This window comes from Lepisma saccharinum, chromosome 11 (assembly GCF_977018435.1).
Source record: "Lepisma saccharinum chromosome 11, izLepSacc3.1, whole genome shotgun sequence".
Lineage (NCBI taxonomy): Eukaryota > Metazoa > Arthropoda > Insecta > Zygentoma > Lepismatidae > Lepisma > Lepisma saccharinum.
Genome location: NC_139239.1, coordinates 72,557,427 through 72,579,789, shown reverse-complemented (window position 1 = coordinate 72,579,789; position 22,363 = coordinate 72,557,427). Strand labels below are relative to the sequence as shown.

General features: G+C 39.2%; 1 protein-coding gene across 1 annotated transcript in view; it reads right to left on the bottom strand.

Moving 5' to 3' along the window:
• LOC145995074 (uncharacterized) overlaps window positions 1-20,801 on the bottom strand; it is a 263,680-nt gene extending 242,879 nt beyond the window's left edge. The window contains exon 1 of the mRNA XM_083131606.1: window positions 20,487-20,801. Within this exon, the coding sequence (XP_082987732.1) occupies window positions 20,487-20,594 (108 nt within the window). The 5' untranslated portion in view covers window positions 20,595-20,801. The remainder of the gene's footprint in view (window positions 1-20,486) is intronic.
• Window positions 20,802-22,363: the final 1,562 nt, after the last annotated feature.

Here is a 22,363-nt window from a genome sequence, read left to right as displayed (position 1 = left end):
ATTTTTCTTCGGCTTGTCTATACCAGAGGTTCCCAAACGGTGCTCCGCGAAGCATCTCCAAAGAATTTGGAAAGTATAATGTAGTCAATGCGGCAAAGTCTCAAAATTGTGAATTTGTGTGGACATGAGCCTCTGCAATAACTGCTTTGAATTCGTTGTGAAATGTTTTGCGTTATTTTGTCTTGTTTTTTCATGTTATTGTTTTTCCTTTTTTAGTTAACATGGACATGCGCAGGATTTCTTCCAAGGAGGGGGACAAGCAAGGTATTTTTTTCAGGGGGGCAAAAAGGCATGTTTTCTCCCATTATTGTGACGCCCCCTTAAAAAAAATGCTTCAGTCGGAAATTATCATGTTCTTCAACGCCGTTATAATAACTAACATAAATTACTGTAACTAAAATGAAAGTATGTGTGAAACATATAATTTTTAGATAGACATTCATCTCCCGTGGGGGCGGGGGGGGCGTGTCCCCTTCCGGACGTCCATGTAAGTAAGTTTCTTATTTTCCTGAAGTTAGTGAAGAAGATATATTTTCTTTTGAAATGAAACTTGATGTATAACATGCTTTAAAACACTGCTATCGATTAATTGATTGATTTGCTTTATTTTGCTTCGCTTTTCTGCCACTTTTGGATAATCGCGAAGATGGGGATGAATGCTGATAAGATGAGACGAATGAAGGGACAATCACGAACATATAGGGACGAAACAAAACAAGTTCCAAAGAGGATTATACTAGCTGTGGGTCCAGACGCCACAGCCTCGCTAGTCTGCAAACTATAGTTTGGGGGGTGGAGGGGGTGTACCAATTCTCTCCATTTTCCACAATAAAAATTAACCTCTTCCACGTAAAGAAAATAATTTTATGTGGCATAAATAATGCTACGAATCTATGAAAAAATAAGGTGTTTCAAATGTGGTAAAAGTATTAGAAATAATTAGACATTTTCTCAGGGGCCAGCTTTTTTTTCACAAATATGGACTGCGAAAACCATGAATTCAACTAAGATAAAGCTACACATTTTGAAATGTAACCTTAAAATATTTAATTTATTAATTAATACCCGACTAGATTAAAAGTAAATTAATTATTGCGCTGAAATGACCTTCCTGAAGAAGGCACAACTGGTAACAGGCGGAGTGAATATGAATATATTTCTATACACTGATACCAAATAGTATCAGATTGATTGATTGATTTGGTGTTTTAAGTCCACTTTATGCACGGTAAGGCTAATCGGGACTGGACCTACAGTTTAAAGCGGGATGCGAACAACTATGTGCCTCCAGCAGGTTTCGAACCCGGGATCCCTTGATTACAAGGCGACGACGCTACCACTGCGCCATCGGGGAGGCCAGCATCAGATTGAAATTAACAGTTATCAAGATAAGATTCAAAAATGTAAAACAAATTCTACTCATCATTGACCCATTGATTGTAACCAAAATACGCGCCGTGGAGACTTGTTTTGTTTACACCAAACGACTTGCACTAACAACGCAAATACAAAGGAAGTCCTCGCTGTTTGTTGTCCCTGGTGCTTTTTATTCGGTGGAATTCTTGGATGTCCACCAACTGCAGCGCTTGGTTCGTGCATTTGCCGCTAGAGTGCAGTAAAGGCAGTCGCTTCAGTTCCACGCATTGGTCAGCCCCCTCGAAACAATACAGGGTAAGTCAAAATGATGGACCCGATTTCAGACATCTATTCTGTGAAATATAATAAACAAATGTTATTGTGAGACATGTGCTAAGAAAGGTAAACTGTCAAAGTGTTTTTCAAACAAATCACAAGTGTACTATGTGAGCACCTCGCGTAACACGGCACACATCAAGCTGATAGTGTATCTCCTGCCAAACCTTGTGTAGCATGTTGCGGTCAATATCAGCAATGGCTGTTGTGATGCGGGCACGCAGATCATCCAATGTTGTTGGAAGTGGTGGTACATAAACATGATCCTTGACAAAACCCCATATGAAGAAATCACATGGAGTCAAGTCGGGGGAACGAGGTGCCCAATGAAGGAGAGGTCGATCCTCCGGAGATGCACGTCCTATCCAACGTTGTTCCAATGCCCCATTGAGATGGTCCCGAACGCTGCCATGGTAATGCGCAGGGGCACCATCCAATTGGAGAATGAAATCTGCGCTATCCTCTGCAAGCTGTGGAAGGAGCCACAGTTGCAGCATATCAAGGAAAACAAGTCCTGTCACAGTACGTTCATGGAAGAAAAAGGGCCCATAAATCTTTTCATGGGAAATGGCACAAATGGCACTTTGGGAGAATCGCGTTCGTGTTCCACAAATTCATGGGGGTTAGCAGTTCCCCAAATTCTTACGTTGTGTCTATTCACTTTCCCTGAAAAGTGAAAAGTTGCTTCATCACAGTAAATTAACCTCTCAGAGAACCCATCCGTTTCCATTAATTCGAGGAAATCAGCACAGAAGGATGTGCGCAAAGCATAATCAGTGTCTTTTAAGGCTTGAACTAGTTGCAAGTGGTAGGGTTTCATTTGTAAACGTTTCCGCAGAACCAGCCAGATTGTTTTTTGTGGAAGTTGAAGTTCTCTCGCTGCCCGGTAGGTGGACTTCTGTGGACTCCACACGAAACATGTGCGCACTCGTTCCACTGTCTCTTCCCCAGTCAACAGACAGCCAGACGATTTTCGTTTACAGACATGGGCGTCCGGAAGGGGGGGGGCAAGGGGGGCCGTGCCCCCCCCCCTGGAAAATGAAAGTGAACCAAAAATTATGTATTTCACACATAAAATTTCATTTTAGCCACAATAATATGTGTTAATTATTGCATGAACACCATAAATTCAAATTTAACCAATGTTTTTTTAGGGAACAACACTCTTTTGGTGGAAAATGTGACTTTTTTGCCCCCCCCTGGAAAAAATACCTTCCTTGCCCCTCCCTGGAAAATATCCTGCGGACGTCCATGTTTACAGATGCAGCCCGAATGTCTGAAATGTTCATACCACTTACGAATGGCCTTCCCCATAGGTGGTTCTCTCCGATATTTGGTACGGAAATGCAATTGCATACTAATCACAGACTTGTTCACATGATAACCAAGCACACAGAAAGATCTCTGTTATCCAGTCCACGCCATTTTCCTGCTCGCTGCTGACTCCTAGCGGTAGAAAGTGGAAACACTACATGGAAACTAAACTTTGAAAGTTAATCTTTCGATTAGATTTCAGAGAATACATTTCTGTAATCGGGTCCATCATTTTGACTTACCCTGTATTGTAACTACTCAGGCTTTACGACAATCGAGCCCCAAGATAATTGTTGATGTCGTCCGCAAAGAATTTCAATCAGGTGGACGAGATTCTGGGTTCTTAAAGTTCCAGAAACCCATAAATTGTAATGGGTTCTGTTGGGTTCCGCAGCAAGACCGGAACATTTTTCCTCGCATAATTTAAATTCGGTCCAAGTTCTGTATTGTTTAATTGAAAAAAGAGGGACCGTAATTAAATTGATTCGGAAAAAAGGATCCACGCCGTATTTAAATTCAACCGGAAAAAATGTTCCTGGACCGTATTTAAACTGATCAGGAAGAAAAGGTTCCTGGACCGAATTGAAATAATTTAGATCAAAAAGTCATTTCCGGTCCATAATCCATTTACGCGTGCTTATTTCCTCTCCTGGACCGGAATTGAATCTATTTAAAATTCCTGGACCTTCAACAACCCTGACGAATCGGCGAGACTCTTCTTTTCTCTTTCATAAATTATTCACTCCTTCTTCTCTTTCCTCTATCTCGCTTTCTCTCTTTCTCTTTGTTTTCTTCTATCTCGCATCACCATCACATTCATTCTCTTACCTTTCTCTTCTTCTATCTCGCTTCCTCACTTTCTATCCTTCTCTCTCTTTCCAACTTCCTATATCTCTCATTCTCTCTGTCCCACTCTTTCTCTCTTCATATCTATTCCTCTCTCTTTTCTTTCTCTTCCAACTGCATTTGTCTTCCTCTATCTAGCTTTCTCTGTTCTTTCTCTGCTTCTAATTATAATCTATCTCCCATTCTCTCTCTTTCTATATATATATATATATCGTTTCCTTTGTTTCCCCTCCTTCTCTCACTTTCTATATCATTTTCTATCAACCTTTGGTTCGCAATTTCTCCATCTCTTTCTCTCATACTCTATTCTCTCTTTCTCTCTCTCACTTTCCTTCTATTTCAGCCTTTCATTATCACTAGAGCCCGGAAGTTCGGCAAAATGCCTCTTTTTATCTACTGCATATATTGATAAAAATTTTCCGGATATACGTTTCTTATGTTGTTTCGAATGTTTTAGAAGCCTTTTCATTTTGCCTATGTTGCCTATTTGGGACCCCACTGCCTATTTTTAATTATAATGCCTTTTCTTGCCTTTTTCAATGAAATTTGACCATTTTTTTAAAAAAAATGTGTATATAAATTATTTTTCTCCCAAAAAACATTGTTGGAATTTATTTTTCTTCCGTTAATTATGTGAATAATTTTCGCCTTATTTAAGTAATATTGAACTCACGCATGTTTCAACATTGCTGAAGAAGAAAAGTGTGAGAAAAATGTATGTCATGCTCAGTTAGGATATTGCCTTTCGGTTAACATTTCCTTGTGCATGATTGACTGCTGAAGTGGACAGGTTGATTTCGAACACAAAGAAGATATTCCTGAAATCTCCCTCTCGAACCCGAAAATTTAAGGAGCTTAGTTTTCCTCCGCAACCAGTATTGACCAGATGGGGAACCTCAGGGACGGCGACAGGGGTGGGCACGGGTGGGCAAGCGCCCACCCAAAATTTCCTGTGCCCACCCGATTGCCCACCCAATCAAATTCAATAAATACATATATTCAGGGATATATGAATGACTAAATATTTAAGTGTAACCTGGTGTTCATAACATGTATATTTTACTTGTGAATATTATCTATGCTGGAAATGTTCACATATTATCAACCCATAAAAAGCCACTTTTGTCATTGTTGATACAAAAACTGTGATCAAATTAATACTTCCATGTTTAAAAGCAGCTAGTAGGCTTAGGAGGCTCAAAATTATGCAGGGTATGATCAAGATTAAATCAGAATTGAGGATGAACTTGAGGGCTGCAGCTCGGGGCTTCCACTACGTATATATATTCCGGCCTGGCTATGGTTAAAATAATCTCCAAATAAACAAATCTAAACATCATCTTAGCGTTACTTCCACCAGCAACACAATAAATTATTTCGACTTTTTAATTAATATTAGAATAATTTAATGAAGAAGACTTAGTTAGATGGGCAGGCCATGTGACACGAATGGCAGAGGAAAGAATAGTTTACAGGATTCTTGTTGGGAAACCTGATGGTAAGGGACCAGTAGGAAGTCTAAGGCGAGGATGGAGGGATAACGTTGAGATGGACCTAAAATAAATCGGTAAGGATGGGAAAGGTTGGATTGATCTTGCCCAGGATAGGACAGATGGAAGGCTTGTGTTGCTGCAGCCATAAACCTTCGGGTTTAAGTATGCTATAGAGCATGCATGTCCAACGCGTCGATCGCGTTTGACCGGTCGATCGCGGGGCGTTTGTTGGTCGATTGCAGTTATCTATTGTAATTATACGAATATGCGTTATTTGAATTCAACTTCTATACTGTATAATGGCTGAGTAGGTACAAATGTTTTCAAAGATTAACGATTAATAGTAGCTCACTGCCTGTTGTGACAATAAAAAGTAGATCACTGCTTGATTGAAGTTGGACATGCCTGCTATAGAGTATAATATAATTTTAATTAGCTCTGCATTGAAATTCCAGAAGTGTCCCTTTTTTTCATCACAATTTTTATATACCTGTCATCTTCAAATATCAATACAGTATAAGAAATATCAACTTTATATTTGTTCTACTAATAAGAAGGAATCACAACAATCACTACAATACCGAAGTGAATAAATTTTAATAAATCAGTTATATATGCAAAAAGCTACAGAATTATTCAATTGCTAATGAGTGGCTTATCCTATTTAGAAATCCTCGTTCCACACATAAATTTTGTCACATGTTGTTAGTTTGTTTCTGAGCCCACTTTTATGCTCAGATATGCTAATCGGGACTAAACCTACAGTTTAACGTGTAGTCCGAACCCGTGTGCATTGTGCTTCCACCAGAGGAGGGGGGAGTCGAACAAAGGACCTCTTCGTTATAATGCGACAGCGTTATGCCATTGGGGGAAAAATATACAGAAAGAACTCGTACCAAACGTGGCATTTTTTCTCCACAGAAGATGCGTCTATTTTTACCTGAGACAAATATTTGAGACTTTCTGAAAACAACGTCATTGTTCACGGAATTAGCTGCCTTGATCCACTAATGAAACGCTGTGCGATTGAAATTACCACCTCAACTATCTAAGAGGTATAAACTAATGAAACTCCATTTTTGGAAGAGTAAGTTCTGGTTGATTTGTTTTATTGTAAGTCATTCTTCTGCTAATTTTAATAATGACGACGTTATAAGGTTCAATGGTGATTAGATGAAAGTAACGAAGGGGCGAAAACAAACACACGCGGACACTCAAAATACAAACCCTCATAAATTATTACTTTGACAGTGGTTCCAGGCGCCAGGGACTCGTTGCCCTGAAAGAAAAAAGTTTCCCGGGTATGCTGCACAGGATAAAGGTTGACATTCTAGTGTGTTCGAAATGGTCACGCCATACAACCAAATGAAAAATAGATGAAGTATTACTGATACGATGAACAACTTTGATGAATTCCTTGTGTCCTAAATCATTTTGTTACCTCAAAAAATATGTTCATGTAACCATACGTGTATTGCTTCTCCCGCATTAGTAATATGACAGTTCTTCGGAAAACGAATAGCAACTTAGCTAATAATCTCTTAAATTCTGAACAGATTTGTCAATGTTACTTTTTTATTACTTATGACGAGTTATATTTTGTCAAAATAGCCTTTCATTAGCCTAGGAATACTTCATGGACAATGAACAAATAATTTGTTTTCCATGTGTGTTTCAAATCATTCCTAATAAGACGTTCATTTTAATCCAAACATTCAGTGGCGGCGATTAGGAGGAGCGGGAAGTGGGGGGTTGCAGTTCCCCAGCCACATTTTGCCACTTTTTGCCCCCGCACTATGGTCTCTTTATGCTAAGCCTTTTCTACGAAGAAAATGTATATTCAGGGGTGCCCACAGGCGGGATTATGGCGCAGAAGAAAATACAGGTAAAAATGTTACACCTTAAATTCACCATATTTAATCCATTAGATGAAGAAAAGAAAGCGTTTAAGGTCATTATTGAAGGTGCGAGGAGGGGGGGGAGAATAAATATCCAACTCTTATATATTAGGCCTTAATTGACACGTGGGTTCTGGGGGGAATTCTGAATTAAACGTTGGCAGAGACAGTATTCAACTCTAAGTCTTGGATTATGGCAGGTATTTTAGTTAGAGGGGCATTGAGCATTAAGGTATCCAATTCTTGTGTATTACTCATTGTCTTAGAATGTTGCAGAAATTCTGGTGTGGAGACTGAGAATTAATTTTTTGGAGGAAGCAATATCCAGTCTTCAATATCAACAGTAAGTCTAAAATTGGCATGGACATTTTTGTGGTAGGATTGAGTATGAAATTTAAAGGGGGAGATAGGAAGCTCTTGATAAAGTGTTAAATCTTAGATTGTCAAGGGATTTCTGTAGTGAAGAGAGAGTTTGAACATTAAAGTTTGGAGACTGTATTTAGCGATATGGTATCCACACGTTTTCGACCCCGAACGTGCCAAAACAGAAGTTGGAAAAGACTAAATATCCCGGGATCCTAAGAAAGTATTGACACCCCGTTAAAATAATATTCTTGAAAGCCTGCAAAGAAATGGATGTAAAAATGTTCTTGCTTGCTTCGCTCGCAATAATGTGTTTGTTACAACAATGCGTGTTTGGCGCTTTACTGAGGTGGATGTGAATTTTTATGCTATAGCTGCATTACAAGACATGAGCGATATTCTCCATATTCATGAGTAACATCACTTCTTAAAATATAGTGCTTAGTGTTGGTATACTGCTTATTTTAAAGCAGGTGCATTATTTGTAACAAAAAACTAACAAAAAAGTTACTTTCGGTGTAGGGATTACGATATAGTTTCAGGGCGCAAATGATATGATTTTGAGGGGGGCGGATGACATGGACATGATTTTTGTGGGGATGCGACATTGGCCTTGGGGGAGATGGGCACCCCTGCGTATATTGTCCTTTCCCCTCAAATGTTGGCACCCAATCGCTGCTACTACAAACATTCAGATAGATTTGTCAGTTGTACAAACCTTGTAAGCTAAGAAAAGTAACCCCCACGGAGTAAGAAAACTCTTTCAGTCAAAAACTTATACGATGAAAATATTATGCTCAGGAACATGCATTTAAATTACGAGAAACTTCACGATTGTCTACCATCGTACTTTCTATCATTGTCGCCGAAAACATAAAATCAAGTATGTGCCTTGTATTTGCAACACAAGCTTAAACCTAATTCACATTTATTTCACTGTATTAACATGCATGAAATAATGTGATTAGAATGTATGGCTGGTGTATGGCTGCGCATGTGTAAACACTTCCTTGAAATAATTGTGTCCATCAGAGACAAAACAAAAGGAAATGGGACAAGATGCGACAATAGATTAGAAAAGAATAAAGAGGAAAACAAGGAAAAGGGAAAGAAGTAAGAGGAAAATCGGGAGTGTAAGAGAGAGGGGGATACATACGTCTTACGTACACATACATGGTCTTACATTTATACTCCCCACCCTAATCTATCACTATGGAGCTTCTGCCCACCCGGTCGAAAATTTCTGGCGCCGCCCCTGGGGAACCTGGATATCAGCAGCTATATATTATGCTAACAACGTTGAAAAAATCAGTGAGGTGATCGATGCTCTTCCAGAAAATGAAGCGGCTTCAATTCGTGAAGTGAAAAAACTCCTGTGCTATTCAACTTTATTTTTGCACATTATGGCGCATTGCCAGAGTCAATTACAATTATAGCATCCATGAAAATCTACGAGGAATCTATGCAGCAGATGATGGAAGTGCCAGGAGAAAAAAGGTCAGCTGTTGCGGAAAAGTGCAAACGGGTAGTGAGTGCAAATGAGAACCTGAAACAATTGAAAACAATTTGTGATATTCTAAAAGGTGAAAATGCTGTTACCCAAAATGAGTCCAGCTACATTAGCTTGTTTTATGTATGCTCCAATAACTTCTGTCGAAGTAGAAAGATCATTTTCTATTATGAAAAACATTCTCTCTCACAGACTACTATCAATGAATGTTGAGAACTTAAAAAACACTTTGTAGTTATGTGCAATCAAGACGGAGAAAATTGAAATGCTCTTCCCAATGTAGATTTTAACATTTTGCCACAAATTATAGATAAAAGTAAGCGCTTTCCAAATGTGCCTTTTTCGGTTTATTTTGCCTTTTTTTCATTTTTTGTGCCTATTTTCCACATTATAAATGTCTTTTTGCCTGCCTATTTTAACGAAAATAAATGCCTGAACTTCCGGGCTCTAATTATCACTACCTATCCACTTTCTTTATCGCTGTGTATGTGTGTCAGTTTCTTGTTGCACTACAAAGGATTCTGAAAACGTCCCGTGTGAGCCATTTCAATGGCTTAAAACGATTTCACAGGGGAGGTGCTATAGCCCGCCTGTTGGCGACTCCCCTGAAAATTTAGCCAAGCTGTATACTTGTATATATTTGTAAGGCTGCAATTACATTGGACCAGAAGTTGTCCTCTGCCTACTGGCTTTTCTGTATCAATTCCTGAACTTCGCGACGTGGAAAGCAAAGTGAATGGACATAGTGATGAATAGTTTGCCTCCTATTATCTTTACCGTCAGCTGTACAAATACAAACAAGTATCATTGCATTGGGATCCGAGAGAAACTCATAGAGTTACGGTAACAGTAAAAAAATAATACACATTTTGCCATACACTGTTAGAAGTTACAGTAAATAGTACAATATTTTGCTGGTAAACGAAGCCAGAGATTGATGATAACACCACTTCCAGAAATAGTCGAGCCTACCTCCCCATCCCCTCTATGTGCCTTCAAGGGATCATATATACAGACATAACACATATAATTTATGTCAATTCCTACATAATTCATTCATTCACTGTTTTCTGTCCAGGGGCAGGGTTTTCCTTGCAACCTCCATGCTGTTTGATCTTCAGCTCTTCGCTTTGTAGTAACTTAGGATCCATTTATTTTGATGTCGTCGATCATTTGGATTCTTCTTATTTCCAGGATCTTCTTTCCCTAGACCATTCCTTCAATAGCATCCCTTAGGATACAGTTTCTTCTCATCCAGTGCGACAACCAATTTATTTTTCTCTTCATGATTATGTCCAGCATTGATCTCCCCCAACTCTTTCTAGCACTCTTTCATTCCTCACTTTCTCTGTCCATTTCACCCGTTCCGTTCGTCTCACATTTCCAGAACTTCCAGTCGCTTTTTCTCACTTGTTCTCAGTGTCCATGCCTCCGCACCATATACAGAGCATTCTCTGACATTCGCTACTGTCCGGCATCAGCGCTTGTCTTTCCCGGCGAACGGGTCCGCGACAGTCGGTAGAGTCGGCTATTAAAATTACAGTTTTCATATTGTGTACTAACCTTGACTACAGAAGGTGTTGAAAATGATGTCCCTCTGCTGCAACACATTCCTGGCATCTCCGAAGGAAATTGGCATTTACACGTGCAAGTTCGTCTACTGTAATTCTCGTACAATACTCTCTTTTAACTCACGGATGGTGTGCACATTGTCTTTTTATACTTTATTTTTTAGATTTCCCATTTTTTTTTTCGAGGTTCAATATAGTGGTCCTATGTGGAACGAGAACACCAGGAAATTTCGTTGCAAAACGTCGTCGCACTTCTCCACAATTCCTCTTTCCGAAGTAACACTCGACAAGAGAAATCCTTTGTTGTAATGTAAACTTTTGTGGTGCCATATTAAGCCACAATCTTCAACACACGGACACGACACAACACAACTTCCAAGGGAGGATTATACTGGCGTCAGTCTGCAACGGCAACAGAAAGGGAAAGAGAGCGAAGGCAGGGAGAGCGAAAAAAAACAGACTGTAGCGTGCGACTGTCGCGGACCCGTTCACCGGGAGAGACAAGCTCTGATGCCGGGCCGCTTGCCGCCGAGTCTCGTAGCGAATGTCAGGGAATGCTCTGTAGAACTACACTCCACACAAAGGATTTCTTTAGTCTTTTCCTTCCCTCAGTTTTTGTTCATAGATCCACAGAAAATATAATAGGTAGGAAAATTATACCGAATTTGTGAGAAAAGGTTACTCATTCTTACTGTGTGCGCAGTTCGTAGCCAGAAGTCGCAGGTTTGAATCTCGTGCAAGCAGTGGCGTACGCAAGGGGGGGGGGTTGCCGGGTTTAAACCCCCCCCCCTTGAACTTTTGAAAAATTATGGAAATTGCTGTAGATAAAAATTAAAAATGGCTAATTTATTACAGTCAAAGATCTGCGACAGTAATAATAATAATAATAATAATAATAATAATTTGAATTATTATTCCCATGCAGCATGAATAAAAACACAACATTCCAAACACAATGTAAGGGGGCGCCAAGTTCAATTTGGAATTTTCTTGCAAAAAGTCGCGCAGTGACTCTCGCGAGAATTGTGAAAATTCCTTGCTTCGTCGCAGTGTGCCGACCTTATTGTAAAACTTTCTTCCCGGTACTGATTTCACATCCCCTTGTGAACTCTCAAGTGATGCTGAGCCTACATCCACATCATTAAATACTGTTGAATAGGGTGGAGTGAATTTTTTTTTTCTTGAATTTCGAAATGCCTGTAGTCAGAAAAGTTGCATTTTGGTATCAGATAGTCAAATAAAAAAAATCAGCTCTAAGTCAATTTCTTCTGGTGCCCCAAGCCCTCCTAAGTTTTCATATTTCCACTTATTTTCGTGTATTGAAAGATACATGGAGATTTTTTTCTTTTTTTTAATTTCGAAATGCCTGTAGTCAAGAAAGTTGAATTTTGGTATCAGATAGTCAAATAAAAAAAAATCAGCTCTCTAGGTCAATTTCTTCTGGTGCCCCAAGGCCTCCGAAGTTTTCATATTTCCACTTATTTTAGCGTATTGAAAGATACATGGAGAATTCTGGATGTGATGAAATTATATCTTCATATCCGCCTTTAAAAGCAAAATGAGAAAAACTCAGGAACCTCATGTTTCAGAAATTAGTGAAAGTGTTTCTCACCAAGTGGTAGGAATTTTGATGAAAGCTTCATTGGCATCAGTGTCACATCAGCAAGTCGTTGCAAGAGTGAAAAAACTTCACGAACACTATCGAAATCTCTTAAAGCCCTTTAAGCGTAGACAAAATGAAGAAAACTAGAAGAAAAAATTGCATTGTATTGCTCACATGCTAACTCTACATTATTTGATATATCGTGTTGCAAGTGTAAAGACTTTTCAACCTGTGTTTGTTCTAGAGAGAAGAAAGTACCTATTCAAGAAAGAGAATTTCTTTTGGATCAAAGAACAACGAGAAAAATGTTCATTGGAAAAACTAATTTCAAAAAATCCAAAGAATTGCAGAAGAAGCAAGCAAGAAAGCTATGGAAGAAGCAAGACTTCAGAAACATTTGTCAAGCTGTAGTGTCAATGCTGCTACTAGTAGTCCTCAATCAAGTCCATCAAGTGAACTGGAGGAAGAAGGTTGAGATACTGACAGCGACACGAGTAAAGTACTTACAACCAAATCGGAAATGCCCTCCACTTCAGCGAATTCCTCATTAACCTCAAACGAAACTCAAATGCGGTTGCCTCTTAAGAATTTTGCTAGAGAGTGTGACAGACATCGCATATCTGACAGAAGTGCAGCTAAAATTGCTAGTGCAGTTCTTCATGATGTAGGTGTTATTAGTGATGCAGATGTTTCTAAAGTGATAGATGGGAGCAAGGTTAGAAGGGAAAGAAGTAAAGTCAGGAAAACAGCTGCTGATAGTTTGGATACTCTGACTGGATTGTATTTTGATGGCAGGAAGGACCAGAGAAGAATTAATGAGAAGAGAGGAGTGAAGAATTATGGTCGCGTCGTAACAGAAGAGCATGTGACTTAATCCAGGAGCCAAATTCCAAGTATATAGGACACGTTACTGTATCACTATAAAAAATGAGATCTTGAGCTTCTGTGCTAGGAAGGAAATATGTATGGACGATCTTTTAGCAGTTGGATGTGATGGTACAAATGTGAATACAGGAAACAAAGGAGGAGTTATTGTTTTACTAAAAAATGAACTTGGTAGACCCCTCCAGTGGCTTATTTGTTTGCTGCATATAAATGAACTCCCACTGCGCCATCTCTTTCAGAAAATTGATGGATTCACAACTGGTCCAAAATATTTTTCTTGGGAAATAGGAAAAGCTCTACAAACTTGCGAAAAACAACCTCTTGTGCAATTCGATCCAATAAATGTTCCTTCTTCTTGTCAGCTTGTTGGGAATGTTGACTTTGAAGACTTAAGTACTGATCAGAGGTATCTCTATAATTGGTGTATTAGTGTAACAAATGGACACTGCAGTGATGAATTAGCGAATCGCAAACCAGGCCCATTAAACCATTCTAGGTGGCTAACAACAGCTGCAAGACTGCTAAGGTTGTATGTATCGACTGATAAACCCTCAAATAATTTGACAACTCTTGTGACCTTTGTGGTCATGGTATATACTCCAGTGCAAAGAGATGGATTTATCTTTTCAACTATCAAGTCAAGAGCATTGACGAAAACATTTCACACTAAGAAAGAATATAAGTTGTAAAAGTAATTAGTATTACGATATTGGGCTATATGTAAATGTAAAAGTTTAACATTGTTACATACGTATTTTGGGCACTAATGAGTATTTGGGTAGTTTATTTTATGTATTTCGGTAGCACAACTTTATGGTTGTATTCAAATATCTATTTTTTGCACTTGTTTACTTAGGAAACAGTGTATTCTGTGTTTCAGTTCAGAAAAAAAAAATAAAAAGTTATAATTTTCAGTGAGTAAATGTTGATTTTCAATATGAAATCTTCAGTGACCCTGGGGCACCACTAAAAATCAATTCTTTTTTCTGAAATAGTTAGGGTTAATTAACTGTATAATAACACAGCTTTTCCCACTACAGGCATCTTCATTTTTTGAAAAAAAAAATTGCCCTATATTTTCACTCCACCTTACTGTTGAAGAAGTGCTTTTTGAATCACCTAGAAGTGATAAATGTGTTGGAATGTCTATAAAATTACTTTTGAACGAAAACATAGACTCAGTGGAATTTAGCAACATGTATTCTCGCGCCTCATCATCATCCTGGGCTAGATCCATAAATGTAAATTTCCCCGTGCATATAGCACCGTGCCATGAAGGCACACGTAGTGGTGTGGTGGGCTCCACACATTCTCGATCTCGGCCATTTTGCACGTGATGTGATCAGCACCATGCTCCGGCAGCCTTTATCCCCCAGGGTTGCTCTCAGGTACCTATTGATATGAGGCTGGGTGCGGAGACAAGGCTGGATAAATTCTAACCAATTCCGGGAATCGAACCCGGATCTCCCGCGAGGTTGTCAGACTAGACCACCGCGGCTCCTTGGATGAGTTCCATACTTTGATTATTTCAATAAATTTAATATATTTGCTTGTTTTTATGGATTTTCTTCACACTTAAAATGTCTCACCTATTATATACAAATAACCGTTGACTAGACAATTATTTCGTAACATAGAAACAAAAAAAAATGTAATTTTGTTCTATTGCTTTCATAAATATATTTATGTAGATCTCTACTACTTAATAATAGTAGTGATATAAGTAGTAACAGCAGCTGCATTAGTAGTAATTAAACTAATTAATTAATTATAAATATTATTAATTAATTAATTAAAGTATAATAAAACGATGGTAATGTGAATTTGTAGAAAGTTTTCGAAATAACACCCCCCTTGATGAAATCCTGCGTACGCTACTGCGTGCAAGGATGTATCTTTTCTTGCTCCCAGCCAATAAATTAAATATACAACGCAACGGACCAGAATACAATATTTTTAGAGCGAAAATGGTCGGTCGCTGTGCAACACTGCGGGCTTATCAGCAGTTTGTTTTACACAAACTTTGCTCAGAGCCATGATATAATGCTGCATTGTTCTAAATGTTGGAAGCTGGTTTAAGGGAGGGGGGGAGTAAGTGTAACCTGACTCTTCGCTTCAAGATCAAGAAAGCAGCTCGACGCGTGCTGTCAGCTTAGTCTAAAGCTTGTCAGCATTTTCGAGCAAGCAAGTAGCACGTTGTTAACAAGCAGACACTAACACGTGCTGCCTTTTTTTCTTCTTTCAAGCTGCTACCAGCTCTTTCTTACATTGCTGTTCTTTTAATATCACCTTACTCGGTTTCCAAATGCCACTGACCTCAGTTATACAACTAGATTTTTCATTGATAACTAACTAACTAGCTCTCTAGCGTTCTTAAACCCGAAGGTATATGGTACAGCAACACAAGCCTTCCATCTGTCCCTATCCTGCGCAAGATCGATCCAATATTTTCCATCCTTACCGATCTCAACGTTATCCCTCCATCTTCGTCTTGGCCTTCCTACATGCCTCTTACCATCAGGTTTCCCAACAAAAGTACCTGATGGAATTTTCATTGATATAAAATTGATTTGTAGCAAGCATCACCTGTTTTTATTGCACAGTGCCATGAAGCCAATTAAGGGGTATGGGCGGAGGTACAGCGCTACAGACTCTCGATCACGGCCAGAATGGAGGTGGTGTGATCTGCACCATGCTCCCGGTTGCCTTCACTCCTCACGATGTCCCTAACTACCCACTGACGGCAGGCTGGGTGAACACCAAAGCCGATTTATGCAGGGATATATATTGTTGGAAAATACCCCAACTGAGATCATTAACCCCTGGAATCGAACCTGGATCTTCTGCATGGTAGATGTTAGATTGTTCACCGATTTTTACATTTTTTTTTCATTCTCGTGTTTATAACTGTTCCCTTTTTACTCTTCAGTTTTTTTAACAGGACGAACACAATCACAAATATCCATATGTTGTGGTAACCATTCTGCTATATCAAATATTATCAAATAACAATTATTATGATAAATTAATAATAAATTATTATTTTTAATTTCAATTTATAGTTATTCACGAGATGAATGATGAATGAATTTATTTAGCACATCTGTTTTTCTAAGTTATTCACGTTCACAGACCTAGATCAAGAAAAATCTTTGAAAATTGAAGGGAAATGTTAGTAATAATTGATTTCCTTTACTTCGCTTTTTGTGCCACTTTTGGCTAATTTGCGAAGATGGGGATGAGTGATGATATGATGAATAGACACTCACAAACATCCACCCCCAGGCCAGGATTCGAACCCGGGACCCCTGGCGTCGTAGCACGATGTGTTAATTATTCCGCCACGGGGCCGGCTGTTAGTAATGAAGTTTCGATTCTGTGACTTCTGATATAGCTTCAAATCTCTTTTTTGCAATTTTGAAAACTGTTTGAATGGTTTTATTATAATTATTTCAGTGAGACGATTTTAAAGATAGAGTCAAAAACACTAATATCTCGTCGAATTGGTAATACGAACGCTTTTTGACAAATCGTAGAACGCGCTCAATGGTGTTTTCCATATGTCTTACGATGGCGCAGTGGTAGCGTCGTTGCCTTGTAATCAAGGGTGGAGGCACATAGTGGTTCGGATTCCACTTTAAACTGTAGGTCCAGTCCCGATTAGCCTTACTGTGCATAAAGTGGACTTAAAACATTAACTCAAACCATAGTCTTACACATCTAATTAAAATTTGGTGATGGTATTTTTCCACATAAAGGAGAAAATGTATTTTGAAATGTACATGTAGTGTGCCCAACGGTTACAATCGTGTGAAATATATAATTTTAGGCTGACATTCATGTCTCCTTCGCCCCCCCCCCCTTCCCACGACCATGGCTTTGCCTGAACCTACGAGCTCATTTTTTACGCCCTTCACCCGGAATTCAAGTTGTCACCTGCACACATTCGACGAAGTCCAGAGGAAGCTGTGCAAATGGGTCATTGGATGGCGTTCAAAAACAAATTGGACACGGACTGAGGGGGAAGAGGGGAGGCGCAATTGCAATTGTCCTTGGTGGGGGGGGGGGGCGGGGAGCGGACGTTTAAGTGACCAGCACGACGCAAGATAAAAAGGCCTTGTGTAAACAGCGCGACTTTAGCAAGAGCCTGCGGTTTGCCTCCTCTCGGGTACGGTCACCGGCATAAAAAACGGGACACCTACATCCTGAAATACTCGCTTCCCTGCAATCCGTTGCGTTATGTGTGTTCCCCAACTCTAGGGCCATTGAAACTTTGCTGTTAAAATCCACTTATCGTCGCATATTTAGGCAACACGCATTACATTGCCGGTGACTTTTGCGCCTTAAAGCAGTCCTTCAGTGTTTTCAGTGCGTTCAGTTTGCTTCGGGGCCGAGATAGCATGACTGCAGACGGCGAGGCATGTCAGCGGCACTTTTCGTCCCGTAACGTCCCGCTTACTTTTACGCACATATATTTAGCACGCAGACAATTGTATTTATATTGCATATATTGCATAACGAGTACAGTCAACGGCAAAGATAATGGTAAGCAAATTGTCCACCGCTATTTTCATTACTTTTTTATTCTACGTCCTGTGTTGTTTTAAGGAATGAAACTATGTTGGTTCGAAGCAGCCATTGTTCTTTGTTAATTGACGTCATTATTTAAATTCATTGTCGTCACATTGTGTAATACTGACCGAATGAAAATGGTGGTGGACAATTCGCCTACTGTTTCTTTCGCCGTTGGGTGTACTAGCTGTGCTATAGGAGTTGCTCAAAGTGGTGGCCAACTGCATTCACACATTCCCGGCATCTCTTGATGAAATTTTAATTTTTGTTGACATATTTGTTCTGTTTGCAAGTTGTTTTCTTGTCATTGTTAACCTGGCAGGATGCGCTCTGGTAACAAAATACCCAGAAGAAAATTGCTACGTAAGTCCGAATTTTAATTGTTTTAAAGCCTGTGGAATAGAATAGTATTTTTATTTTCCGCTGAGCGAGGTTAATTAGTAATACCTTCATTGATTAATATAGTTTTATTAATTTTGAACATTTGAATTCAACCACACGAATACGCGACCGAACGTACCACCGACAAAACATACCAGGGACAAAACGTACCTACCACCTGACCGGCTACCTGCGAAGGGTCTTCTAATGAGTCTAAAAATATTTGCGATGCGACGAAACGTACCACTTGATGGTTTTGCTGATTTCCATCACACTTTATCCACGCTTTGGACTGGCAAAATAACTATATAATGAATATATAGCTATTCTGGAGTGTTTTAAATCAGCTGTGGTTAAGCTGTCGTTCACATTTTTTCTTTTGTTTTATCTTTTCGTCTTTTCTTCAATTTTCGTTTTAGTTATGTCAGTTCTAACCTAACCTAACCTAGCCTAACCTAACAACCTAACCTACCCTAACCTAATCTTTGTCGTGTGGGTTACCTAGAGTACAATTGATAAGAACGAGAAAAAATAACATGTTGAAATACCAATCTGAAACGTATGAGCGAGCGCGCGTTGGGTGAAAATTCTATGGTCCTGGGAACGGAACAAAAGAACTAACTGAAAGGTCAGACAATAATCGGAAGTAATCAAAAAATACATCTCAAAATCGACTCGGTAATTTTTACCCACCCGAGCTTCCTTATACTATAGTGTAAGTTCTCTCCAATTCCAGTGCTTGTTTGTGTGTGTTTAATAAGATTGTGAGACCATTGAAATGCCAGCCGAACTTTAGAACAAATAATTTTTGTGTATGACACTTATTATGTGAAAACGGAATCATGTCGAGACGTTCGTAAGCAATTTTCACAGAAAATCCCTGATGTTGCAGCTCCATGTAGAGAAATAGTTATTCAACTTGTTATATTAAGAGAAACAGAACTTTCAAGAATTGCTGTTCAATGGTAAATGCCCAGTATTTACCTTATTAGAATACAGTCAACAGCAATTATAATAGTATGCAAATTGTACATCACCATTTCATTCATTGAGTTTTCTGCAACGTGGCACTCACGTATTGAAAAAAAAAAGCTCTGAACAACCTAACAAGAAGAATTCCATTCACTAAATACACAGAATAAAGAAGAAAAAAGAACGAAAATACGTAACGATGGACAATTTGCATTCTATCTTTAAAGTTGATCGTATGAAACAAGCACTCTGGATCAAGTGATTCATTCGGAACGAGAAATCTGACAACTAGAGGATCATGCACGCCCACTGGATCTGTTCGTCATCAACTCCTCGTAAAAGATAACAAAATACTAAACGTGTCTCTTACAGCACAATCTGCACGTTTGATTGAGAGTTGTTAGAAATCCCGGAACGAAGAGACTGTAAGCTACAAATCGAAAATTCTAGCCAGGCGGAGACAATAATATGTACAATTCATTGCACATTTAATAGAACTTAAGGAACACCATAGCAACAATATTTATGTAATTTTTGACTGATTGATTTGATTTGATTTCGCAGGTCAAATCGCAAGTGGATCTCAGTTGTAATGAAATTAGGAATGTTTCGTTGTGCCTCCCCGATGGCGTAGTCGTAACGTCGTCGGCTTGTAATCAAGGGGTCCAAGGTTCGATACCTGGTGGAAGCACATAGTGCGTCGGGTCCCACTTTAAACTGGAGATCCAGTCGCGATTAGCCTTTCTGTGCATAAAGTGGCGTTAAAACAACAAATTAAGTAAAATTAAATTCTTAATGTTCCATTACCCATGTAAGGTAGATAGTGATTTTAAATGTCTTGCAACATTATAATTTGTTCATTACCATGAACACAGGTTAGCCCATTAAAATTGTACTTTCTTTGTTTTAAAGAAGAAATGCGTTCCATAATAAATTTGCAACTATGTATGTAATTATTTATTCCTTTCACATAAGTGACACTCAACAAAAACCAATTCCATTTCATTTGGATAAGATTATGTGACGATTACGTGCTTACGCCCGTGATGATTTTCGTAATGGATAAAATCTTGAATAACCTTAAGTACAGTTAGTCCCCCCCCCCCCCCAAGTGAACAGACAAAACTCCCCGTATAGTGAGAAGTCTTGTCTTGTCTCGTTTCATATAATATTACTGTAATGCAAGAAGAAAACCTTCAAGCAAGAATTACGTCAATAAACGTGAGAATGCAATGTTTAGATATTATCTTATGGCCATTAAAAACGTTAATAAAGCAATGACACACTGATAAATCGAACAAGCACTGTCTTTAGGTTAACAAACACGTGCATCTCGTTAACTTACAACAAGATATTAACTAGTGAGATAAATGTAACAAAACTCACCCTTTGTATTGTTAAAGGCAGTCCGAAATCTTTCCCGCCTGTCAAACGAAATCCCCATGATATACTCGAGTCACTTCGCTGCAGAAGTATGCTCAAAAGCTTCGTCATATTGTACAAGTTTCTTCATTCAACAAAACTTTGCTGTGTATTAAGTCAGGAAGTTCACTGGATTCATTACACGTTGCTCAACGTTGTATCGTTTCACTGAACAACAAAAAACACACAAACATTTGCATCTTGCGTACACAGTTGTTTTTATCCCGGCGTGATTTGACAATCAAGAGTTGTTGACTGTTCCCCACTTCTCCCCTCAAAACCTCGTGCCTACTGCAGCTTCTGTCAAGCTGCTAAACTTGCGACTCAATGTTGCCAGGTGCTCTGTATAAATTGTCGTGCAGCGAATCACGACCTACTACCCGCAGTGGTAGCGTCGTCGCCTTATAATCAGGGGCTCCCGTGTTCGATACCCGGTGGAAGCACATAGTGGTTCGTATCCCACTTTAAAAATTGTAGGTCCAGTCCCGATTAGCCTTACTGTGCAAAAAGTGGGCTTAAAACACCAAATCAACCAACGTTGCAGTTGAAACGAATCAGTCTGAAGGACTTATACATTTGTAGCTGCTTCCGTAAGCGTAATTTGCGGAGTCAAGAGGGGCACTCGATCCCTAATAAATGTTTGGGTTTATTAAAATGTGCAAGTTAAGTTTGTTAACGTCCTGGGGATTGGCGTACCAACATGTCGCGATGCCCTGGTCGAGATTCGAATCCGAGGCCCCAATTCGTTCATAAATTTGAAATCTCAATGTACATCGACATAAAATCTTCAGACATACGTCAGCAAAAGTATCATCAATTTTTAAAATTACTGATTAAAATTATATTTAATAATTTCACTTAACCTAAAATTGTCTTTCCATGCTTTTCCTTGAGCTCAATCAATTCGCTCACGACTTGTAAAGAGTTTGGAGGTAAGACGATGTCATTCTGACTGTATGGATAATAGAGAACCGGTAGCACTATGTAAGAGCATTCCGTGACATTCGCTACGAGACTCGGCGGCATGCGGCGCGGCGTCAGCGATTGTCTTTCCCGGTGAACGGGGTCCGCGACAGTCGCACGCTAAAGTCTGTTTTTTTTTTTTTTCGCTCTCTATGCCTTCGCTCTCTTTCCCTTTCTGTTGACGTTGCAGACTGACGCCAGTATAATCCTCCCTTGGAAGTTGTGTTGTGTTGTGTCTGTGTGTTGAAGATTGTGGCTTAATATGGCACCACAAAAGTTTACATTACAACAAAGGATTTATCTTGTCGAGTGTTACTTCGGAAAGAGGAATTGTGGAGAAGTGCGACGACGTTTTGCAACGAAATTTCCTGGTGTTCCCGTTCCACATAGGACCACTATATTAAACCTCTTAAAAAAAGTTTAGAGTAACAGGGTCAGTTCTGAATAAAAGTGGAAAGAAAACCCACGTGTACTTATTGAGGAAATATTCGATGAGATAGGACAAAAGTTAGAACAATCTCCTCGGAAATCTCTCCGCCGCCTCTCACAAGAAACAGGTGTTTAAAAAACCACAGCATTTAGATCCGCTAAAATTCTTAAATCTTAAAAACGAAGTATACAAAGACAATCCGCACACCATCCATGAGTTAAAGGACAGTATTGTACGAGAAATCGGGAGAATTACAGTAGACGAACATGCACGTGTAAATGCCAATTTCCTTCGGATATACCAGGAATGTGTTGCAGCAGAGGGACATCATTTTCAACTCCTTCTGTAATCAAGGTTAGTACACAATATGAAAACTGTAATTCTAATAGCCGACTTTACCGACTGTCGAGGTCCCCGTTCGCCGGGAAAGACAAGCGCTGACGCCCGG